General features: G+C 40.3%; 1 protein-coding gene across 1 annotated transcript in view; it reads right to left on the bottom strand.

Moving 5' to 3' along the window:
- Positions 1-18,795, bottom strand: part of LOC124719793 (plasma membrane calcium-transporting ATPase 2-like) — a 570,459-nt gene that overhangs the window by 139,028 nt on the left and 412,636 nt on the right. Inside the window, exon 13 of the mRNA XM_047244989.1 lies at positions 11,403-11,582. Coding sequence (XP_047100945.1) covers positions 11,403-11,582 — 180 coding nt within the window. The remainder of the gene's footprint in view (positions 1-11,402; positions 11,583-18,795) is intronic.

The following is an 18,795-nucleotide window of genomic DNA, read 5'->3' as shown; positions in this document are numbered from 1 at the left end:
ACGGTGAAGTAGCGAAAAAGGAGAGAAATAAAATGAGAGAAATACAAAGACTGGGTGTGGTGGCGGAATGATGGCTCTGTAGTGCTGGAATGGGAACAGGGAAGGGGTTGGATCGATGAGGACAGTGACTAACAAAGGTTGAGGCCAGGAGGGTTACGGGAACATGGAATGTATTGCAGGGAAAGTTCGCATGTGTGCAATTCAGAAAAGGTGGTGTTGGTGGGAAGGATCCATATGCCACAGGCTGTGAAGCAGCCACTGAAATGAAAGATATCATGTTTGGCAGCACGTTCAGCAATAGGGTGTAGACCACATGACTGGTTTCACAGGTAACCCTGCCTGTGATGGTATAGGTGATGTTGGTGACCAGACTGAAGTAGGTGGTTGTGGGAGGATGTATGGGACAGGTCTTGCCTCATGGTCTATTTACAGGGGTATGAGCCATGAGGTACGAGATTGGGAGCAGGGGTTGTGTAAAGATGGATGAGTATATTGTGTAGGTTTGGTGGACAGGAGAAGACCACTGTGGGATGGGTGGGAAGAAGTGTGCAGGACATTTCTCATGTTGGGGCATGATGAGAGGTAATCAAAACCCCGGCAGAGAATGTAATAAAGTTGCTCCAGATTATTATCTTGAAAATTTGTGATCATTGTGACTATTTGCTGTTTTACCTTCTTTCCGTACTGGCATTTAATCTATTCAAGGCAGCACCGTGTACTGAGCAGAGGTAATATTTGACAGCCTTGTTTTTCCACCAGATATTTTCTGGAGAATTTTGATGTCGCCTCTGCAACAGATAACCAATGACTGTAAGGCAGATTTATAACTGAATATTTTGTGAACTAGTTTAATAGAACAAGACTCAAATTTCCTTGAGTTGTTCACTTGATTTGGCTGCAGCCCCCCACGTGTCTGTAATTTATATCTTGTACACTCAGTCAAAATTGTGTCACTACACTTAGGGGTTCACTGCAATGTCCTGAGCTTAGCTGCGTTAATTTGATTTTGTGTGTGTGCTGTTGGTATCTCAGTAATTTAATATTTGCTCTGTACTCCAGGTGTCTACATTAAATTTAACTGCTCGAGGATCTAGTACTGCTATACACAGGTGTGAGTATTGGAGCCTGGTTAAGGCTTGTGATCCTTCTTTTGCACACCTGCAGTCTAGCAGTACACTGTATGTTCCTCTACTGACTGTCAAGTAGTCAGACTAGTTAGGCATTAACTGTGTCTACTATTGTGTGTGATGATGTTATCAGAGGCAACTTCTTGCACAGAATTGGTTGGTTGGTTGTTTCGGGGAAGGAGACCAGACAGCGAGGTCATCGGTCTCATCGGATTAGGGAAGGACGGGGAAGGAAGTCGGCCGTGCCCTTTGAAAGGAACCATCCCGGCATTTGTCTGGAGCGATTTAGGGAAATCACGGAAAACCTAAATCAGGATGGCCGGACGCGGGATTGAACCGTCGTCCTCCCGAATGCGAGTCCAGTGTCTAACCACTGCGCCACCTCGCTCGGTGCACAGAATTCATATGCAAGATAAGCTGTATATGTTTTGTACTACCTCTCAGCATCTTTGACACAATTTTGGAGTGTTTGTTTCAATAGCTTGTCCTCTCCAAGTGGTCACTAAATTCTATGTTAAATAAAAGTGTTTTGATTTTGAATACCTTCAGATTGGATATTGAGACTGGTACATTTTTTACTATTTTATTTATTTATTTCTAAAATAAAAAAGGTTCATATGTTAATGCCTTCCTAAAAATATTGGTTGGCATGAAGAATTTTGCCCGTTGTATTCACTAAGAGTGTGGGGGTCTGTTCCTCCTGCTGATAGCTATTATCACCTGTTGCTCAAAATTATTCTAATAAATGGGGATTGTGATCCCCTCATTTGCATGGATTGAGTTCTTGTCCTCTATTGCCACCATCTTTCCCCTTCCATGGGGGAATTATTAGTAGCATGATTGCGCCCCTTGCGGCTTAGAATTATTGTTCTTCATTTGGCTGTTTGTTACTTGCTGACATTGTCATTTGAAATAAAGTGTTACTTTGGTTTCTAAGGGGTTGCTGTTAAGGACAGCCAAACAAATTTATATGTTCCTTTAAAATAAATTATTGCATTTTCTATCTGAAAGCTTTTTATTGTTGAATTGTTGTTTTGAAATTGTAAAATTTGTCTGGGTTTAAAGAATCTTTACATTTTCATATAAATTTTTTGGTTGTTTTAATTCTGAAAACTTTCATGAATAAATCATTTTGGGTGCAATAAATGATGAACAATGACAAAAACCCTGGGATCCACTCCTTCCACTGAAACATTTTTTGGCAATTTTGGGATGCCAAAGTTTCCCCATTACAGTGACTATACCTAGTATGGTATGAAATGAAACCTGCACCTAGAGGGTAAGAACTGAGGCACAGACAACATGAAGTTTTAGGATGGGATATACTGTGCAGATAATATGTTTAAAGAACTCACAGCAAATAGGCCTCAATACATGAAAAAGCAATACTTAGAATTCAATAGAAAAAAGTGAAAAAGAATCAAGGGCTATATTGTGAGCAACACAGTGTTATCTATTGCTAACACCGTTGTCAAGGGGTGGCATGGTGACAACTGGATGTGGCAAGGTTAGTTTGAAGGGTGGGCTGTATGCCCTTCCTGCTGCCAGGATGGAATCGGTGTACTCCAATTGTCTGTATCTGGTGTAAATTATGAAATAGTGTGAACGTCTTTCAAATGACTGTGAATCGTGTAGATGAGGTAGGACATGGGGCCCAGCACAGTATTCACCTAGCAGGATGTGGAAAACTGCCTAAAAACTACATCCAGGCTGGCCTTGTTGGTAATTCACCAAGTGGATTTGACCCGGGGCTGGCACGCCTACCCGAGTCCAGGAAGCAGTGCATTAGCACTCTCGGCTAACCTGGCGGGTATTGTGAGCAAGACTGTAGCTATCAAAAAATATTTATGCCATGGAAAACTTATATGGGTAGCATTAAGATATTCACAGGGATTTCAGATCATTTTTCCATAAAGAAGAGCCTCAGATAAGGCTGTCACCTCTCACTGATATTATTCAGAATATATACCAGGTGGATATAATTAAAGTGCAGCTACTCATGAAGGTCCAGTGTGGGCTGTAATCATCATATGGCATCAAAACTCAGTAGATATGCTAATGCATTAATAATTTAAGATGGAAAAATTTAGTTATAATTTTGGCCACCATGTGCAAATTTGGCACTGAAAAGCATCTCATTGACGTCTCTGGCACTTGTGTTGAAAAAATTGCATAAATGTTAGGTAGTTAATAACAAAATTGACATTATGCCTTTCTTACTTGTTTGATGTTTTCTGCCCACATCCCATTCTTAATCCTTTACATACAGAAACATTTATACACATCTTTCTCACATTCACAGCATTTCCTGGTATCTTACCAACAAACCAAAGTCTGCCACTGGCTTTACCTATGTCTGAGATTCTGTGTTCATTCAACTTCATACAACTACAAATTGTTACATATGAAGTTTGCCTGTAAACTAAGTATCATTTCATTCATTCTAGTGGGCAGCCTACTCTTGTCAATGATTGTTTGTTGAGAAAATGAATGAGATGATTGGTGAAAACTGACATTTTGCAATAAGAATGCTTTGTGAGTTTCCAGCAACTTCAAAAACTATTTTGTATGAAACTGTCACAAATCACTGAAATTTTTGCAAATTGTGTTTCTGTCAGTTTCCAAAAGTGCTTATGGATATCCCAAAACAAAGCAATTTGGGAGTACTGTGACATTTCTTAGCCAATACAGTGATAAGGGAGATGAATTCTTAAACAGAAATGTGACCGACATTTCTTAGCCAATACAGTGATAAGGGAGATGAATTCTTTAACAGAATTGTGACCAATGATGAAACTTGGGTTTGTCATGTCACTCCAGAATTAAAACAACAGCCAGTGGAGTGGAGGCACAAAAATTCAAAACAACATTTTCAACACGAAAAATCATGTGTACTGTGGTCTGGGACAGACAGGGCATTCTGCTTGTTGAGTTGCTTCCCAGAGATGAAACCACCAATGTGGTATGATACTGTGACATGTTGAGAAAACTTCAGCAGGCAATTCAGAACAAAAGACATAGAATGCTCAGTCAAGGCATAACAATATTCTGTTGGTGCCACTCGAAATCTGATTCAGTAGTTTGGTTTGGAGCAGTTCAATCATGTTCCATGCACCCCTTATCTCACTCCTGACTACCACTTCTTCTTGAATGTGAAATGTGATTTTGAAGCAACAATGATGATACAGAAAACAATGTTCAGCTGTGGTTGACTTCAGTGGTGGCTTCTTTCTATGAAGGGGCCATAGAGAAGTCAGTTTTCTACTATGACAAATGTCTCAACAATGGTGGTAACTATGTAGAAAAATAGTTAAAGAAATGTTCTTTCTTGTGACAATAAATTTTCGTTTAGAAAAGTGATTTTATGAATTTTTCAAAACAGTAGGTTACTTTCTGGAAATGTCTCATAACATACTTGTAAGACTTGACCGATTTCACTGATGTTTTAGTCACAGTATACTATATGTCTGTCTTTTGTGAAGTGCACAGTGAGCCCTGCGTGGCTCTTGTTCCTGCTGTCATGTATTTTACGCCCTGTTTTTAATTTACTTCCACCTTACTACGTTAATTTTAATTACTGCTGACACTGAGTTGCTGCTTTGCCTGACTGAACAGCACTAGCAGTGCATATCAATATACCCCCTATTGTAGTATCTTTGCTCGACTGCTATTACTTCCTGGTTGTTTGTTGTAAGGGAGTTCGGGTTGTGAGTTCGGGGTGCCAGTCAGTTGGAACGTGTCTGGAGCGCAGTCCGGACCTGCCAGTCGGGGAGTTACAATGCGGCACTAGTGCAGTCGGGTTGGAGCTGCAGTGAGGCCTGCGTCGACATGGCTTGCCTGACCATTGCCACCACACATCACTTGAGCTGGGCCATGGTCTTGGTGAATCATTAGTCGGATGCATTTTGGCTCACCGATCGTTCATGAGTCAGCTGTGTATGTGTGCATCAACTCCAGATTTGTCTTCGTGTGTGCTTAGTTACTGTTGGGTATGTTTCAGGTCTTCATGCAAGTGTTTGTCAGGTTGTGTGTGTGTAGTTGGCATTATTTCCTGATGACTATTTTAGATGTTGTTGGCATTCTCAGGGGAGTTGGTCTGTTGCTGCAGACCAGGGAAGTTATCTCTGAGCGATGCAGTCAGCTGGGTCCGTTGGTGGTCCCTGCACAGTGTTGTAGCGTGTGTGGAGCTGTCTGATCACTACAGATTTCATGGTTCACCGATCCAGGATGTCAAAGTTGAGTAGTGGTTTCAACTACCCAAGCCACACGTCCATTCATGTTGTGGTGGTTCATTTTGGTGGTTGGCTGTTGGGGAGGTTTCCCTGTGAGCAACACCGAGTGTTTCTATTACTGAAATTTAGCCGCCATACTGTGCAACGAACTATATTCTTTGACTACTATTCGAGTGCACCAGTGGAATTTTCTGCCTTGACCACTTATATAATTCCAGGCAGCGTCCTTTTCTCACCTGTTCTCACTGTCCACCATGGCGTGTAATTTTGACAGTTAATACATACATCATTGTCGATTATCACATTCGTAAGCTTTTGTGTTTGAGTTCTCATGTACTGATTGATGGCAAGCAAGTCATTGTGTCGGTTGGTCTGTAGATGTCCCCTGGTTGGGTTCCGATGGATCAAGTGTAGTTGGGCTCACCACCTGTCTCACCCTAGTGAATGAGGGCAGACAGACGTCCCTGGAGGCTTCTGAGTGCCGATGTCTTTATTGTCTTTCCCACTGGTGTTTAATTATCTGCTTGCAGCTACTTAAAATTTAAGGTTTATGGTTATATTTTTTTAAAAATTTGGAAAATTAATTGTGAACTCTCAGCCTTGCAACTTATTCTTAAAATTATTTTTTAAGCTTTAACATTATGGCCTTCTGCCTTTAAAGGATTATGGTAATATATTTTAAAATTTTAAAACTTAATTGTGGCCTTCAGCCATTTGTATTGCACCTTGCATATGTTTGTTCTATCTACTTGGCCTTGAGGCTTTCCACCTAACTGTGATATATGTTTTTTTTAATTATTTTATTTTCTATTTTAACTGCATTTTTTTATCTTGTTGATTTTCAAGATTTCTTGTTTGGAGGCCTTCAGCCATGAAAGAGTTGGATTTGGTGCTGCTTTGGTTGTAAATGTGTTATTAAATTACAATAAATTACAATTAGAAAGTGAAGCTGACCCCAACCTTACTTGGCCCTTTCCACAATCATAATTACCTGTTCTGCCCAGTGGGTTTAGCAGGAATTTCACACAGTTTTACATGTTCAAACATTTAAAGCAATGAAGCAATTGGCAGCCTTTGCAGCCCTTTGAAATTTTATCAAGATCTGACTGAATACTTCTCCCGATTTTCAAAATATTACAGCATTACAGATAATTGCATCATATGAAGAAGTCTGATGTTACTACAAATATTGTCTGTCAAGACTTTAATATACATCATAAACATCAATGGTCTCAAATCACTTCCCTGGGACACCTCTGAGCTTACTTCTAGCTTCCACTACTTTTAATGCCATTCATGCTTTTCAATGTAGCACTTTCTGTCAATCTCTTTTTCAGACAGCTGTATTCCTTTTTCCTTACTTCATTTGCTGAATTTTTATACTTTTTACTTTTGTCAATCAAATTCAGTATCTTCTGTGTTAGCCAAATATATTTCCTTGGTGTTGTTTTTGTGCATTTGATCTTCTGCTGCCTCCATTATTTAATCTCTCAGAGCTTTATGTTCTATATGTTCTACTGTATTCCTTTACCCTGTTGAAGTAAACTGCTGTCTTAACATTCCCTTTGAGACCCTTAATAACCTCTAGTTATTTTTCCTTATCCAAGTAGCATCTTCTTTTAATCTGTGGTTCATAACCAATGAATTGTTATTAGCAGCCCACATCAGCACTTGAAAATGTTCTGCAGTTTAAAATATGGCTTTGAATATCTCATTCACTGTTGTAGCGCTGGTCTGAAACTTTCCAGTTTTGCAAAGTCTCATGGAAGAGACTTGGAGGAGGGGGATTAGGTGGGGGAGCAGGGGGGGGGGGGGGGGCAGGTGAAGAAAGATTAAATTGTGCTATGAACAAAACACAAACTTGCACAAAGCATCTTTCTCATTCATTTCTTCCCTTCTGCCATGTTCTCCAAGTATTTTTCCTTCTCTTCCTTGTACTAGTATTGAATTCTGGTCCCCGCCACAATTAAATTTTTGCCCCTCTTAACAATCTGAATGCTTTCCTTTATCTCCTCATATGTTCTTTCAATCTCTTCGTCACCTATGGAGTAACTAGGCATATAAACTTGCACTACTGTGGTCAGTGTTGCCTTTGTGCCTACTGTGACCAGTTAAACATTTTGACCACCTACCTAATAGCCAGAATATACACCTTTGGCATGGGTAAAAACAGTGATGGGTCATGGCATGAAAGTAATGAAACCATGGTAGGTCACTGGAGGGAGTTGGTGCCACATCTGCACACACAGGTCACCTAATTCCTGTAAATTCCAGAGGGGGGGGGGGGGGGGGCGGCATGAGCTCGGACACCATGTTAAATCACACCCCAGATGTGTTCGATCAGGTTCAGATCTGGTGAGTTGGGGGGCCAGCACATCAACTGGAACTCACCAGTGTGTTTCTTGAACCACTCCACTCCATCACACTCCTGGCTTTGTGACATGGTGTACATGGTCTGCAACCAGTGTATGATACTCCTTGGCCATCATGGTGCCTTGCACGAGCTCCACTGGACCCATGAATGTTCCCCAGAGCATAATGGAGCTGCCGCCAGCTTGTATCCATCCTGCAGTGCAGTTTTCAAGGAGCTGTTCCCCTGGAAGATTAAGGTTTTGCACCCTCCCATCAGCATGATGAAGAAGGTATTGGGATTCATTAGCCCACGCAATGATCTGCCTCTGTGGCAATGTCCAGTACCCATTTTGGGCATAGTTGCTGATGTCATGTGTTAACATTGGCACATGCATGGGTCATCAACTGCAGAGGACCCCTGTTAGGAGCGCTCAGTGCACTGTGTGTTTGGATACACTTGGACTCTGCCCAGCATTGAAAGGCCCATTGTTAGGAGTGCTCAGTGCACTGTGAAAGCATGGTGAAACCATGTCCAGGCATTGTGATGTTGGGTGGCCGCCCCTCATTATGTGTCGGTTGTCATAGGCTGGGCAGACTGGTAAAACAGGAAATAACATGAGACTTCAATGCTGGGCAGAGTAAAAGTGTATCCACCACAGTCTATGATGTCCGACATCTGTAATGAGAGGTGGCCACCCAACATCACAATATCTGGACATGGTTTCATCACATGTTGAAGACACTCACCATATCACTCTTCGAACATCTGACAAGTCATGCAGTTTCTGAACAGCTTGTGCTGAACCTCCGGGCCATCACTATCTGTCTTCAGTCAAACTCAGACAGATCACAGGCCTTTCCCATTCTACACATAGACAGCACACTGATATTACATGTGCAATGTGAGTGTCTGACTAGTAGTACTATACGCACTGTCCATTTGTCTGACTAGCAGTCACTCCTTACCAGGTGATGCTACTGGGGATGGGTTTATATCGATAGTAGGTCGGTGGTCATAATGTTCTGGCTGTTCAATGTACCTTGGCTATTATAATTCACTATGCTGTTAATAAATGCCTACCCACAAATCTATTTTCTTATTTATTATTAGACGTACTCCAGCACTGCCTTTATTTGATTTCATTTTGATTACCCTGCACTGGCCAGATCAAGAGTCCTGTTCTACCTGTCTCCAGACTTCAGTAATTCCCACTATATCTAATTTCAACCTATTAATTTCCCATCCTAATTCTCTAACCCAACCAACCTGGTTAAGGGATCTAACATTCCGTACACCAACCCATAGAATTACATATTTGTTTCTCCAGATGAGATTTTCCTGAGTAGTCATCACATGAAGATGTGAACGCAGGGGTATTTTACCCCCCCCCCCCCCTCCAAATATTTTACCCAAGAGCATGTAGTCATCATTAAGCCATACAGTAGAGCTGCACACCCTCAGGAAAAATGACTGCAGTGTCCCCTTGTTTTCAGCTGTTTGCAGTATCAGCATAAAGAGGTCATGTTGGCTAATGTTATGCAACCAAGTACATCAACCATCCTGACCGTTGCCCCTGTAACTACTCAAGAGGCTGCCACTCCTCTTCAGAAACTACAGATTTTTCTTGCCCTCTCCACAGATACCTCTCCACTGTGGTCACATCTACAGTACATCTGTGGCTGTATTGCTGAGACATCCAAGCCACTGCATCGTGGTAAGGCCCACAGTTATGAACATTTATTTCTCAAAAACATAATAGCTAATATAATCAGGTGTTTGATACTTTAAATGCTCTACAAACAAAACATAGAAAATGATTAATGGAAAATCTCATATAAGATGTGAAACAAATACTAACAAAGAGATAGAGGGGCTGGCCAGTACTTACCTCAGCTCAGTACAGCCGATATATACACATAAAACAGAACTGAAAATTTACATTCCTAGCTTTCGGAACTTTGTTCCTTCATCAGGGAGGAGAGAGGGGAAAAAAAGGGAAGAAGGGAAAGTGGATTCAGTTACTCACAACCCAGGTTATGAAGCAACAGGGAAAGGTAAACAGGGAGGGTAGCAAGGATGGAGGCATGGTTGTCAGAGGGAAGCCAAAGATATTCTACTGTAAGTACTGTGCCAGCTTCAAACCAAAGAGGATGCATACAGAAGTAAAGTATAAAGATAAACACAACTATGTAAGATGAAAAGATGCGTGAATGGCTAAAGAGGAAAGGGAAAGAGGAGAAGACTGAAGAGTGAATGGGAGTGAGGTTCTTTAACGTAGGTTCAGTCCAGGGGGATGGCGGGATGAAAGGATGTGTTGGAGTGCAAGTTCCCATCTCCGCAGTTCAGAGGGACTGGTGTTGGGTGGGAGAAGCCAAATGGCACATACGGTGTAGCAGGTTCCTACGTCCCTAGAATTATGCTGGAGGGCATGCTCCGCTACTGGGTATTGGGCATCTCCTAGGCGGACAGTTCGTCTGTGTCCGTTCATTCGCTCAGCCAGTTTGGTTGTTGTCATGCCGATGTAAAAGGCTGTGCAGTGCAGGCACGTCAGTTGATAAATGACATGTGTAGTTTCACACGTAGCCCTGCCTTGAATTGTGTATGTTTTACCAGTAGCGGGGCTGGAGTAGGTGGTTGTGGGCGGATGCATGGGGCAGGTTTTGCAGCGGGGTCGGTTACACGGGTAGGAACCTTCTCTACCCAGCGGTTCCTACCCCTGTAACCGACCCCGCTGCAAAACCTGCCCCATGCATCCGCCCACAACCACCTACTCCAGCCCCGCTACTGGTAAAACATACACAATTCAAGGCAGGGCTACGTGTGAAACTACACATGTCATTTATCAACTGACGGGCCTGCACTGCACAGCCTTTTACATCGGCATGACAACAACCAAACTGGCTGAGCGAATGAACGGACACAGACGAACTGTCCGCCTAGGAGATGCCCAATACCCAGTAGCGGAGCATGCCCTCCAGCATAATTCTAGGGACGTAGGAACCTGCTACACCGTATGTGCCATTTGGCTTCTCCCACCCAACACCAGTCCCTCTGAACTGCGGAGATGGGAACTTGCACTCCAACACATCCTTTCATCCCGCCATCCCCCTGGACTGAACCTACGTTAAAGAACCTCACTCCCATTCACTCTTCAGTCTTCTCCTCTTTCCCTTTCCTCTTTAGCCATTCACGCATCTTTTCATCTTACATAGTTGTGTTTATCTTTATACTTTACTTCTGTATGCATCCTCTTTGGTTTGAAGCTGGCACAGTACTTACAGTAGAATATCTTTGGCTTCCCTCTGACAACCATGCCTCCATCCTTGCTACCCTCCCTGTTTACCTTTCCCTGTTGCTTCATAACCTGGGTTGTGAGTAACTGAATCCACTTTCCCTTCTTCCCTTTTTTTCCCCTCTCTCCTCCCTGATGAAGGAACAAAGTTCCGAAAGCTAGGAATGTAAATTTTCAGTTCTGTTTTATGTGTATATATCGGCTGTACTGAGCTGAGGTAAGTACTGGTCAGCCCCTCTATCTCTTTGTTAGTATTTAAAAGATAGAAAATCTCAGCTGGCGATATACTAATATCTAAAAATTTTATTATATGTCCATTGAATGTATAAATGCTAGTTTATCTTTCATAAGTTGAGAGCTGTGATTGTCTTAGTATCCATCTTTATTCAAGTACTTACTTTTCCACTGCTGTCCCTTATTCGCCTGTCAAATTCACTCCCTTCCATGACGAGATATGTACTGTCAGGATGAATGATGCCACACTTCATTGCTATGGCTCTCGCAGTGTGTATATTGTCACCTGTTATCATACGGACTGTGATCCCTGCCCGTTGACATTGCTGTATGGCTTCTGGAACCTTAAAAAAATTAAAATTAGTTATACTGGTCAATGGTGTTGTTGAAGGAGGAGTAGAAGAGGAGAAAGGGTGGGGCAGGGTTTAGATCATGTGGATATAAATATACACAAATAAAATAAAACTGAACACACTAGGCAGAACTATGGACCTTTGTCATCAATTGCTGATATACATGTAAGCAATCAATTGCTGATGTACATGTAAGCACAGGAGGGCTTACTGTTACACACACAAGAAAAGATGTACACCTTTAGTCTCGTGTTTTCCATACCAGGAAAATAATCCCTTGATCGGGAGAGTCAATTCATAAGGAGGGACAAAAAATTAAGATAAGTATAGAACAGTGAGTGAAGGAGACATCATCATAGACACTTCAATATACAATTATAATTTATGAAATTCACATCCTCAGTTCTCTCTCTCTCTCTCTCTCCCTCCCCCCTTTACACTTTCACCGCTGCTCAAACAACACCATTCTCTCTCTACACTAAGTAAAATTATCTGCCAAAAGTGTATTTAGACATGTGCAATATGCTAATGTTGCACAACTAAATTCACAGTCCATTCTGTTGCAGCAGTTTGAATATTAAAGAAAAGTATGTATATGGGTTATGAAGGCAGTAAGGTGAGCTAAGTAAAATAATCTTGTAGTGTTACAAATTTCAGCTGGTAGCACTGCAGACTTTACTACCTGAGCAACAACAGGTAGAAGTTCAGATTTTAATAATGTAGTGTATTTACACTGATGTACTGTTCTGGGTTTCATGTGCAATTAATGAGAATTATGAAGATATTATTCATTTGAAGGAAATTTACTCACAGCTGTGCAACATGATCTTTTACCATGCAGGAAGTGACTTCAAGAAAAGGTCAATTGCTTCACCATGATATCCTATGTCATTTATTGTAAGCAGTGAAAATCAAATAATATCTGTCCATCACAAACCAATTCTGTAACGTAATGTAAAGAGAAAGTCAGTGTTTGCCTATCAGTCAAATGACACAGATCAGCCTTTGTGTGGTATTAAATCTGGTGTAAGCTATTGATTGTAATGAAAGTTAAGTTGTGATGCAGTACAGTTTATTCAGAGAAAAGGATTGGTTACCAAAGTATATTGTTTTCACAGATGACATTTATTTATGTGATAAAATTGTTCCAAAGGTGAAGTCAAACCTAGAGAAATTTACATAAAAGTGAATGGATTTTATATTTTACAAGATAGTAATTCAAAGAGATCGTATTTACAACTTTTCATAGAAAGATGATGCACCTGTTTTGACTAAGGTGATATGAAATAATTTTTCTAAGAGAAATTCATCCTGGGAATTTATAAAGATCATAGTTTACCACTCCTATTGTGATTTCCTGTGGCTCATACTCTCAAAGACAGAAAGCAGTGGTAATTCAGTAAAATTATTAAATAAATGAAGAATGAAGGGGACCACTGGCCATTAAGTAGAAGCACATATGTCTCTCATGCAATGTAGCTGCACAAGTGTGTGTGTGTGTGTGTGTGTGTGTGTGTGTGTGTGTGTACTCAAGCTCATTGAGCGATTTACATGAAAGCTAACAAAGTTTTTAATCTTTTTTTGTCTGCCTGTTTGTGACTCAACACTTCTACTATTCAGTGAGAAGTCTCCTTTATGCCTAAATTATTTACATTCTACCAGAACTTTCCTTACCACATCTGTAAATGAAGAATAGTAACACAGTCAAGAAAGATGCCAAACTCAGTAAAATGAAGGTGACATAAGTGGTAGAAAACAAATAGGTACTTGATTAACACTGAAATGAAACATTAGCAGATATAAAAAGAATTCTCACATATAGGAATAAAGGTTACATAGAAGGGATTGAGCAAAGGAGGTATCAGAATATCAGAAGCAGAGAGGAAAAGAAGTTTTCTAAATATGAGCCATCTTGGTGTCAAATACTGATACAGAATTGAGGAACAAATCCCTGAAAGTGAACATGGAGTACAGTATTGTATGGAAGAGAAATGTGGACCATGGCAAACCTTGAGAAGTAACAACTAGGAGTATTTTGCAATATTACTCTACAGAAAATACCCTCAGATTTCAGGAAGAATGTAACAATTCTGATTCCAAAGAAGGCAGGTTCTGATAGGTGTGAATACTACCAAACAATCAGTTTAATGAGCCATGGTTGCAAAATATTTGACATGACTTACTCACAGAAGAATGGATGAACTTCTAGAAGTTGATCATTGGGACAATCAGGTTGGGTTCCAGAGAAAAGTAGGAACACACACGGCAATACTGATCCTACAATTTATTCTTGAAAGTAGGTTGAAGAAAGGCAAATCTATACTTATTGATTTGTAGATTTAGAGAAAGATATTAACAATGTTGACAGGACTACACTCTTTGAAATTCTGAAGGCAGAACATATGGAGAGCAAAAGGTTATTTCCAACCATAGTTGTAATAGTTGAGGACTATGAAAAAGAAATAGTAGTTGAGAAGGGAGTGAGACCAAGTTGTAGCCTATCACCAATGTTATTCAATCTATACACTGAGCAATCAGTAACAGGAACCAACAAGAAATTTGGAACAGGAATTTCAGGTCATGGAGAGGAAATAAAAAGTTACAGTTAAGTATATTAACCACTACCTCGCAATATCTCCTCTCACTCATGGCTTTCACACTTCTCAGTTCCTCTGAATATGAAACAAATGAGGCATACCATTATTATAACACAAGACAGAAAGGTGATATGCACTGTAAACGGAAAAATCTCTCTGGAAAAATATTTCTACTCTTTAGATGAATTCTTCAGCAGAGATAAATAATTTGAGTAGTAATTCAGATTATTTCCTTTGGCATTGTATCTGAATTGTTTTCTTATCACTATTGTATTGTTCATTATCTCTACTATATTATTGTATTGTGCCAGTTTTGAATCATTCAGCTATCATGTGTAATATACCAGTATTTATTGTATGATATCTATATTGTATCTGCTTTGACTCGTCCCACATCCATGCGTAATAACACCACACTGGATCTATGGAATATGTATCTCAAATAAATAAATAAATAAATGTCAACAACAATGTACTTCTGTCAGTGACAGCAAGGGCTTTGGAAGAAACATTAAATGGAACAGATAGTCCCTTGAAACGGATTATGAGATGAACATCAACAACAGTAAAACAACGGTAATGGAGTGTATACAAAGTATTAGGGTGGTGCATAAGTTCATAGATATATTTTTTTGTGCATGTTAGTATTCCAGCTGCTATGGGTTTATTTATCAATTACCATTCTTATTTATAGTTTGCTGTTGCTATTTGAGTTTACTTTTAATCATTTGGAAATAGTGAATGGAGATGTGGACACTGGAAAATTGAGTGCCAAGTGGAAAAAAACTGGAACATTTCAAAAGTATTCTTCTGTTGGAGTTCAAAGGAGGGGTGACAGCAATAGAGGCACCCAGAAACATCTGCGCCATGTATGGGGATAATGTCATTGGACAGAGCATCGCAACAAAACGGTTTTCTCATTTTAAGCAGGACTGTTCTGACAGTAGTAACTCTCCACTTTCAATAAGACCTTCATGGCTTGAAGATCACTGAAATGCATTAATCCACAATGATCCATGACAGTGTACTCAAGAACTGGCAGATGTGATGAATGTGATCATTCCACCATCGTGCAACACTTATATGCATTGGGGAAGATTCAAAAATTGGATGTATGTGTAATGCATGCTGTAAGCCAAAATCACAAAAATCAGCAGGTGGCCATAAGTGCATCTCTGCTTGCTTATCATCAATTCACTCATGAACAACAGCAATCATTTCTCCCCTGTATCATAACTAGTGATGAGGAATGGTGTCTTTATCCTAACATAAGGAAAAGAAAGGAACAGTTGAGCCCAAAACAAAGGAGATACTCCCCATACAAAGACCTGTGCACATCCATGAAATACAATGTTATGCATCTGGTGGAACAGCGACAGTGTCGTGAACTACAAATTACTATCCTGAGGTGTAACCATCTCTGCTGACATTTGTTGTCAACAACTGAGACACCTTGCTGGTGCAATCCAAGAAAAGCTATCATGAAGGCTGCTACTCTTTGATAATGACTGCCTGCATTCTGCTATGCTGACAAAAAACACTGTAAAGGAGTTGGTCAGACAGTGTAAAGTGATGGTGCTACTACATGATATTCTGCTATATTGACAAAAAAACACTGTACAGTAGTTGGGCTGGGAAGTCATTCTGCAGTCACCTTATTCACCTGATCTTGCACCCTCAGACTGTCACCTTTTCCACTCTCTTCCAAACAACCTTCAAGGTACTTCCCTTCCAGATAAAAATGTGCTCCAAACATGACTTGGTGAGTTCTTTGCCTCAAACCACGATTTCTACAGTTGCAAAACCATAAAGTTACCCCAGCATTGGCAGACTGTCATAAATAGTGAAGGATAATATAAGATTGATGACTACTAAAGTGTCTGTTATGTGCATCTGTTGTGTTCATTAAACTTATGGAAAAATGCTATGAACTTATGCATCAACATAATAATTCAGGTAATGCAAAAGGAATTAGAATGGGCAATGAGAAACTAATAGTAGCAAATGAGTTTTGCTATTTGGGCAGCAAAATAACTGATGGCGGCTGAAGAAGAGATGATATAAATGGAGACTGGCGATAGCAATAGAAGCATAGCTGAAAAAGAGGAATTTGTTAACAAATAATATGAATTTAAGGATTTTGAAGTCTTTTTCTGAAAGTATTTGTCTGGAGTGTAGCCTTGCATGGAAGTGAAACGTGGGTGATAAGCAGTTAAGACAAGAGAGAACAGAAGTGTTTGAAATGTGGTGCTATGAAAGAATGTTGGAGTGAGATCGGTAGATTGAATAACTTATGAAGCGGTACCAAATCAAATCCGGGGAGAAAGAATTCTATGGCACAACCTGATTAAAAGAAGAAATTGGCTGATAAGGCACACCCTGAAGCATCCAGGAATCCTCAATTTCTTAGTGGAAGGAAGTGTGGGGAGGCAAAAATTCTGGAGGGAGATTAAGGCTTGAATGTAGTAAACAGATTTTGGATGTAAGTTATGGTATTTATGAAGATTCGAAGCATCTTGCACAGGTAGAGTAGCATGTAGAACAATGACCGTGTGGTGTACTACAAATTGCTTCCCTGAAGTGTATCTATCACTGTTGAGATTAGTTCTCAACAACTGAGACATCTTGCAGATGCAGTCTGAGAGTAATGATCATGAAGGATACATGAACTGATGGTGCTACTCCATGACAACCAGTGTTCAGAAAAACAACAAAAAGAACACGGAAAATGATGAAGTACTATAAGAAAAGGAGACAGAAGTTAAATTCTGTGTCAGTCTATGACAGAAAATATGATAATATGCAAAACAAAGTTTATGTTATTCACAGATAGGTGGTGCACTAGAATTCCCTCCCTGAGGTTCACCAGTGACTATAGTGACAGGAGGGGCTTGAAGACAATGGCTTAAAAAATAAATTTGCCAAAGAGTGAGAATTGCAGACCCCGTACAGTTGAATAAATGTTAGGAAAGAGAGAGAATAAGAAACAAATATAAACATAGGCTTCTGCAGCCATTGTCACACTCAATAAAATTTTTCTGCATTTGTGACCACATTGTCAATATATATAAAACTACCAACATTTCAGTCCCTGTAGCAAGCGACCTTCTTCAGTGTGTCTTTCTGCTGAATGAGAAAACTGTGTTTCTCATATACCTGCAGACCTGGATGTTGTCTAATTCTGATAGGCTGTTAAGGATGAAGGGGAGGGATGTTAGAAGTCTTTATTGGTGTTTTATTATTTCTTTTCATTGGTGGAAACCCAACATTTTGATTGGTGTTTGCATTACTGCATGTGATTGGTGGAAATTGGCGAATGGAAAACTAGGCGGCAGATGTCATGTGGTATTGTTTCCCCTGAGGCGTGCCAGTACTCTATGTACCTGCGGTCGCTGCAACCTCATGCATGCCTGACCGTGTTTCTTCACGTGATCTATCGTCCCGTAGCACTGTTATTGCTGGCAGCCAAAACATTTGAAGTTAGTACCCCTCCTTTCTGTTCATGTTGGATGGTCACTGAGCTATTACTATTGCCTCTCTAATCTTCCTTCTGAAAGTTGGTTCAAATGGCTCTAAGCACTATGCTGTCTTGGTGTGCTGTCTTAGTTGGATATATCTTTCGTGTTCAGATATCCTGTCTCGCCTACATACACTAATCGACATTCACATCTGATTTCATAGAATCCAACAGCATGTAGTTTGCCAATTGTATCTTTCATTGTGTGAACACCATCTTCTATTCTGTTGTTGCTTCAAAAAATCAGCTTGATGCCTGCTTGGGGGAGAATTTTGCCCACCTGTTCAGTGACACCTTGAACATATGGTAATAGAGCAATGTTTTGTGTTTCCTTTCGTTATCCTCTATTGCCTTCATTCTTTGTTGCCATAGTTTTATCTATTACTTTCATTCCATAACCATTAACACAAAAAATAGACTTGAGGTTTTGTAGTTCACCCTTTAGATGTTCCTCATTGCTGATCCTGTGAGTCCTCTTGGTTAAAGTGTGCTGCTGGTTGAGATGTTGGTAGAAACTTCATAACTCTTCCCCTCCATGTGACCAGATAATGAAAGTATCGTAAACATATTGGAACCAACATTCTGGGCATAATGGTGTGGGATGGAGTGCTGGTTCTTCAAATGCTTCCATAAAAATGTCTGCTGCAATAGGCAAGAGAGGGGAGCCCATAGCTACACCATCTGTCTGTTCATAAAATTCCCCTTTCCACCTGAAATAGGTGGTCGTTAAACAGTAGCGCACTAGGTCACAGATATCAGGTGCCATGCATTCCTCTAAGATGTTAATAGTGTCTTGTACTGGTACATTTGTGAATAAAGACTTCATGTTGAAGCTAACCGTCAGGTTGTGGCTGAGATATATAGTTTTTCTTCTAAAGGTTCCACAAAATGGGTTGAGTCTTTAACATACAAATTTGTGTGGTCCACCAAATGTCAGAGCTTTGGAGCCAGTTCCTTCGCTAGGCTGCACATTGGTGAGTTAATGGTACTCACAATCAGTCGTAAAGGAAAGGCCTCTTTATGGACCTTCAGTACACCATATATTCTTGGTGCCAGTGGAACTTGTGGAATGAGTCTTCTGGCCATGTTG

Source organism: Schistocerca piceifrons, chromosome 11, assembly GCF_021461385.2.
Source record: "Schistocerca piceifrons isolate TAMUIC-IGC-003096 chromosome 11, iqSchPice1.1, whole genome shotgun sequence".
Classification (NCBI taxonomy): domain Eukaryota; kingdom Metazoa; phylum Arthropoda; class Insecta; order Orthoptera; family Acrididae; genus Schistocerca; species Schistocerca piceifrons.
Note: the sequence above shows the minus strand (reverse complement) of the source record. Positions and strands in the feature narration are given on the sequence as shown.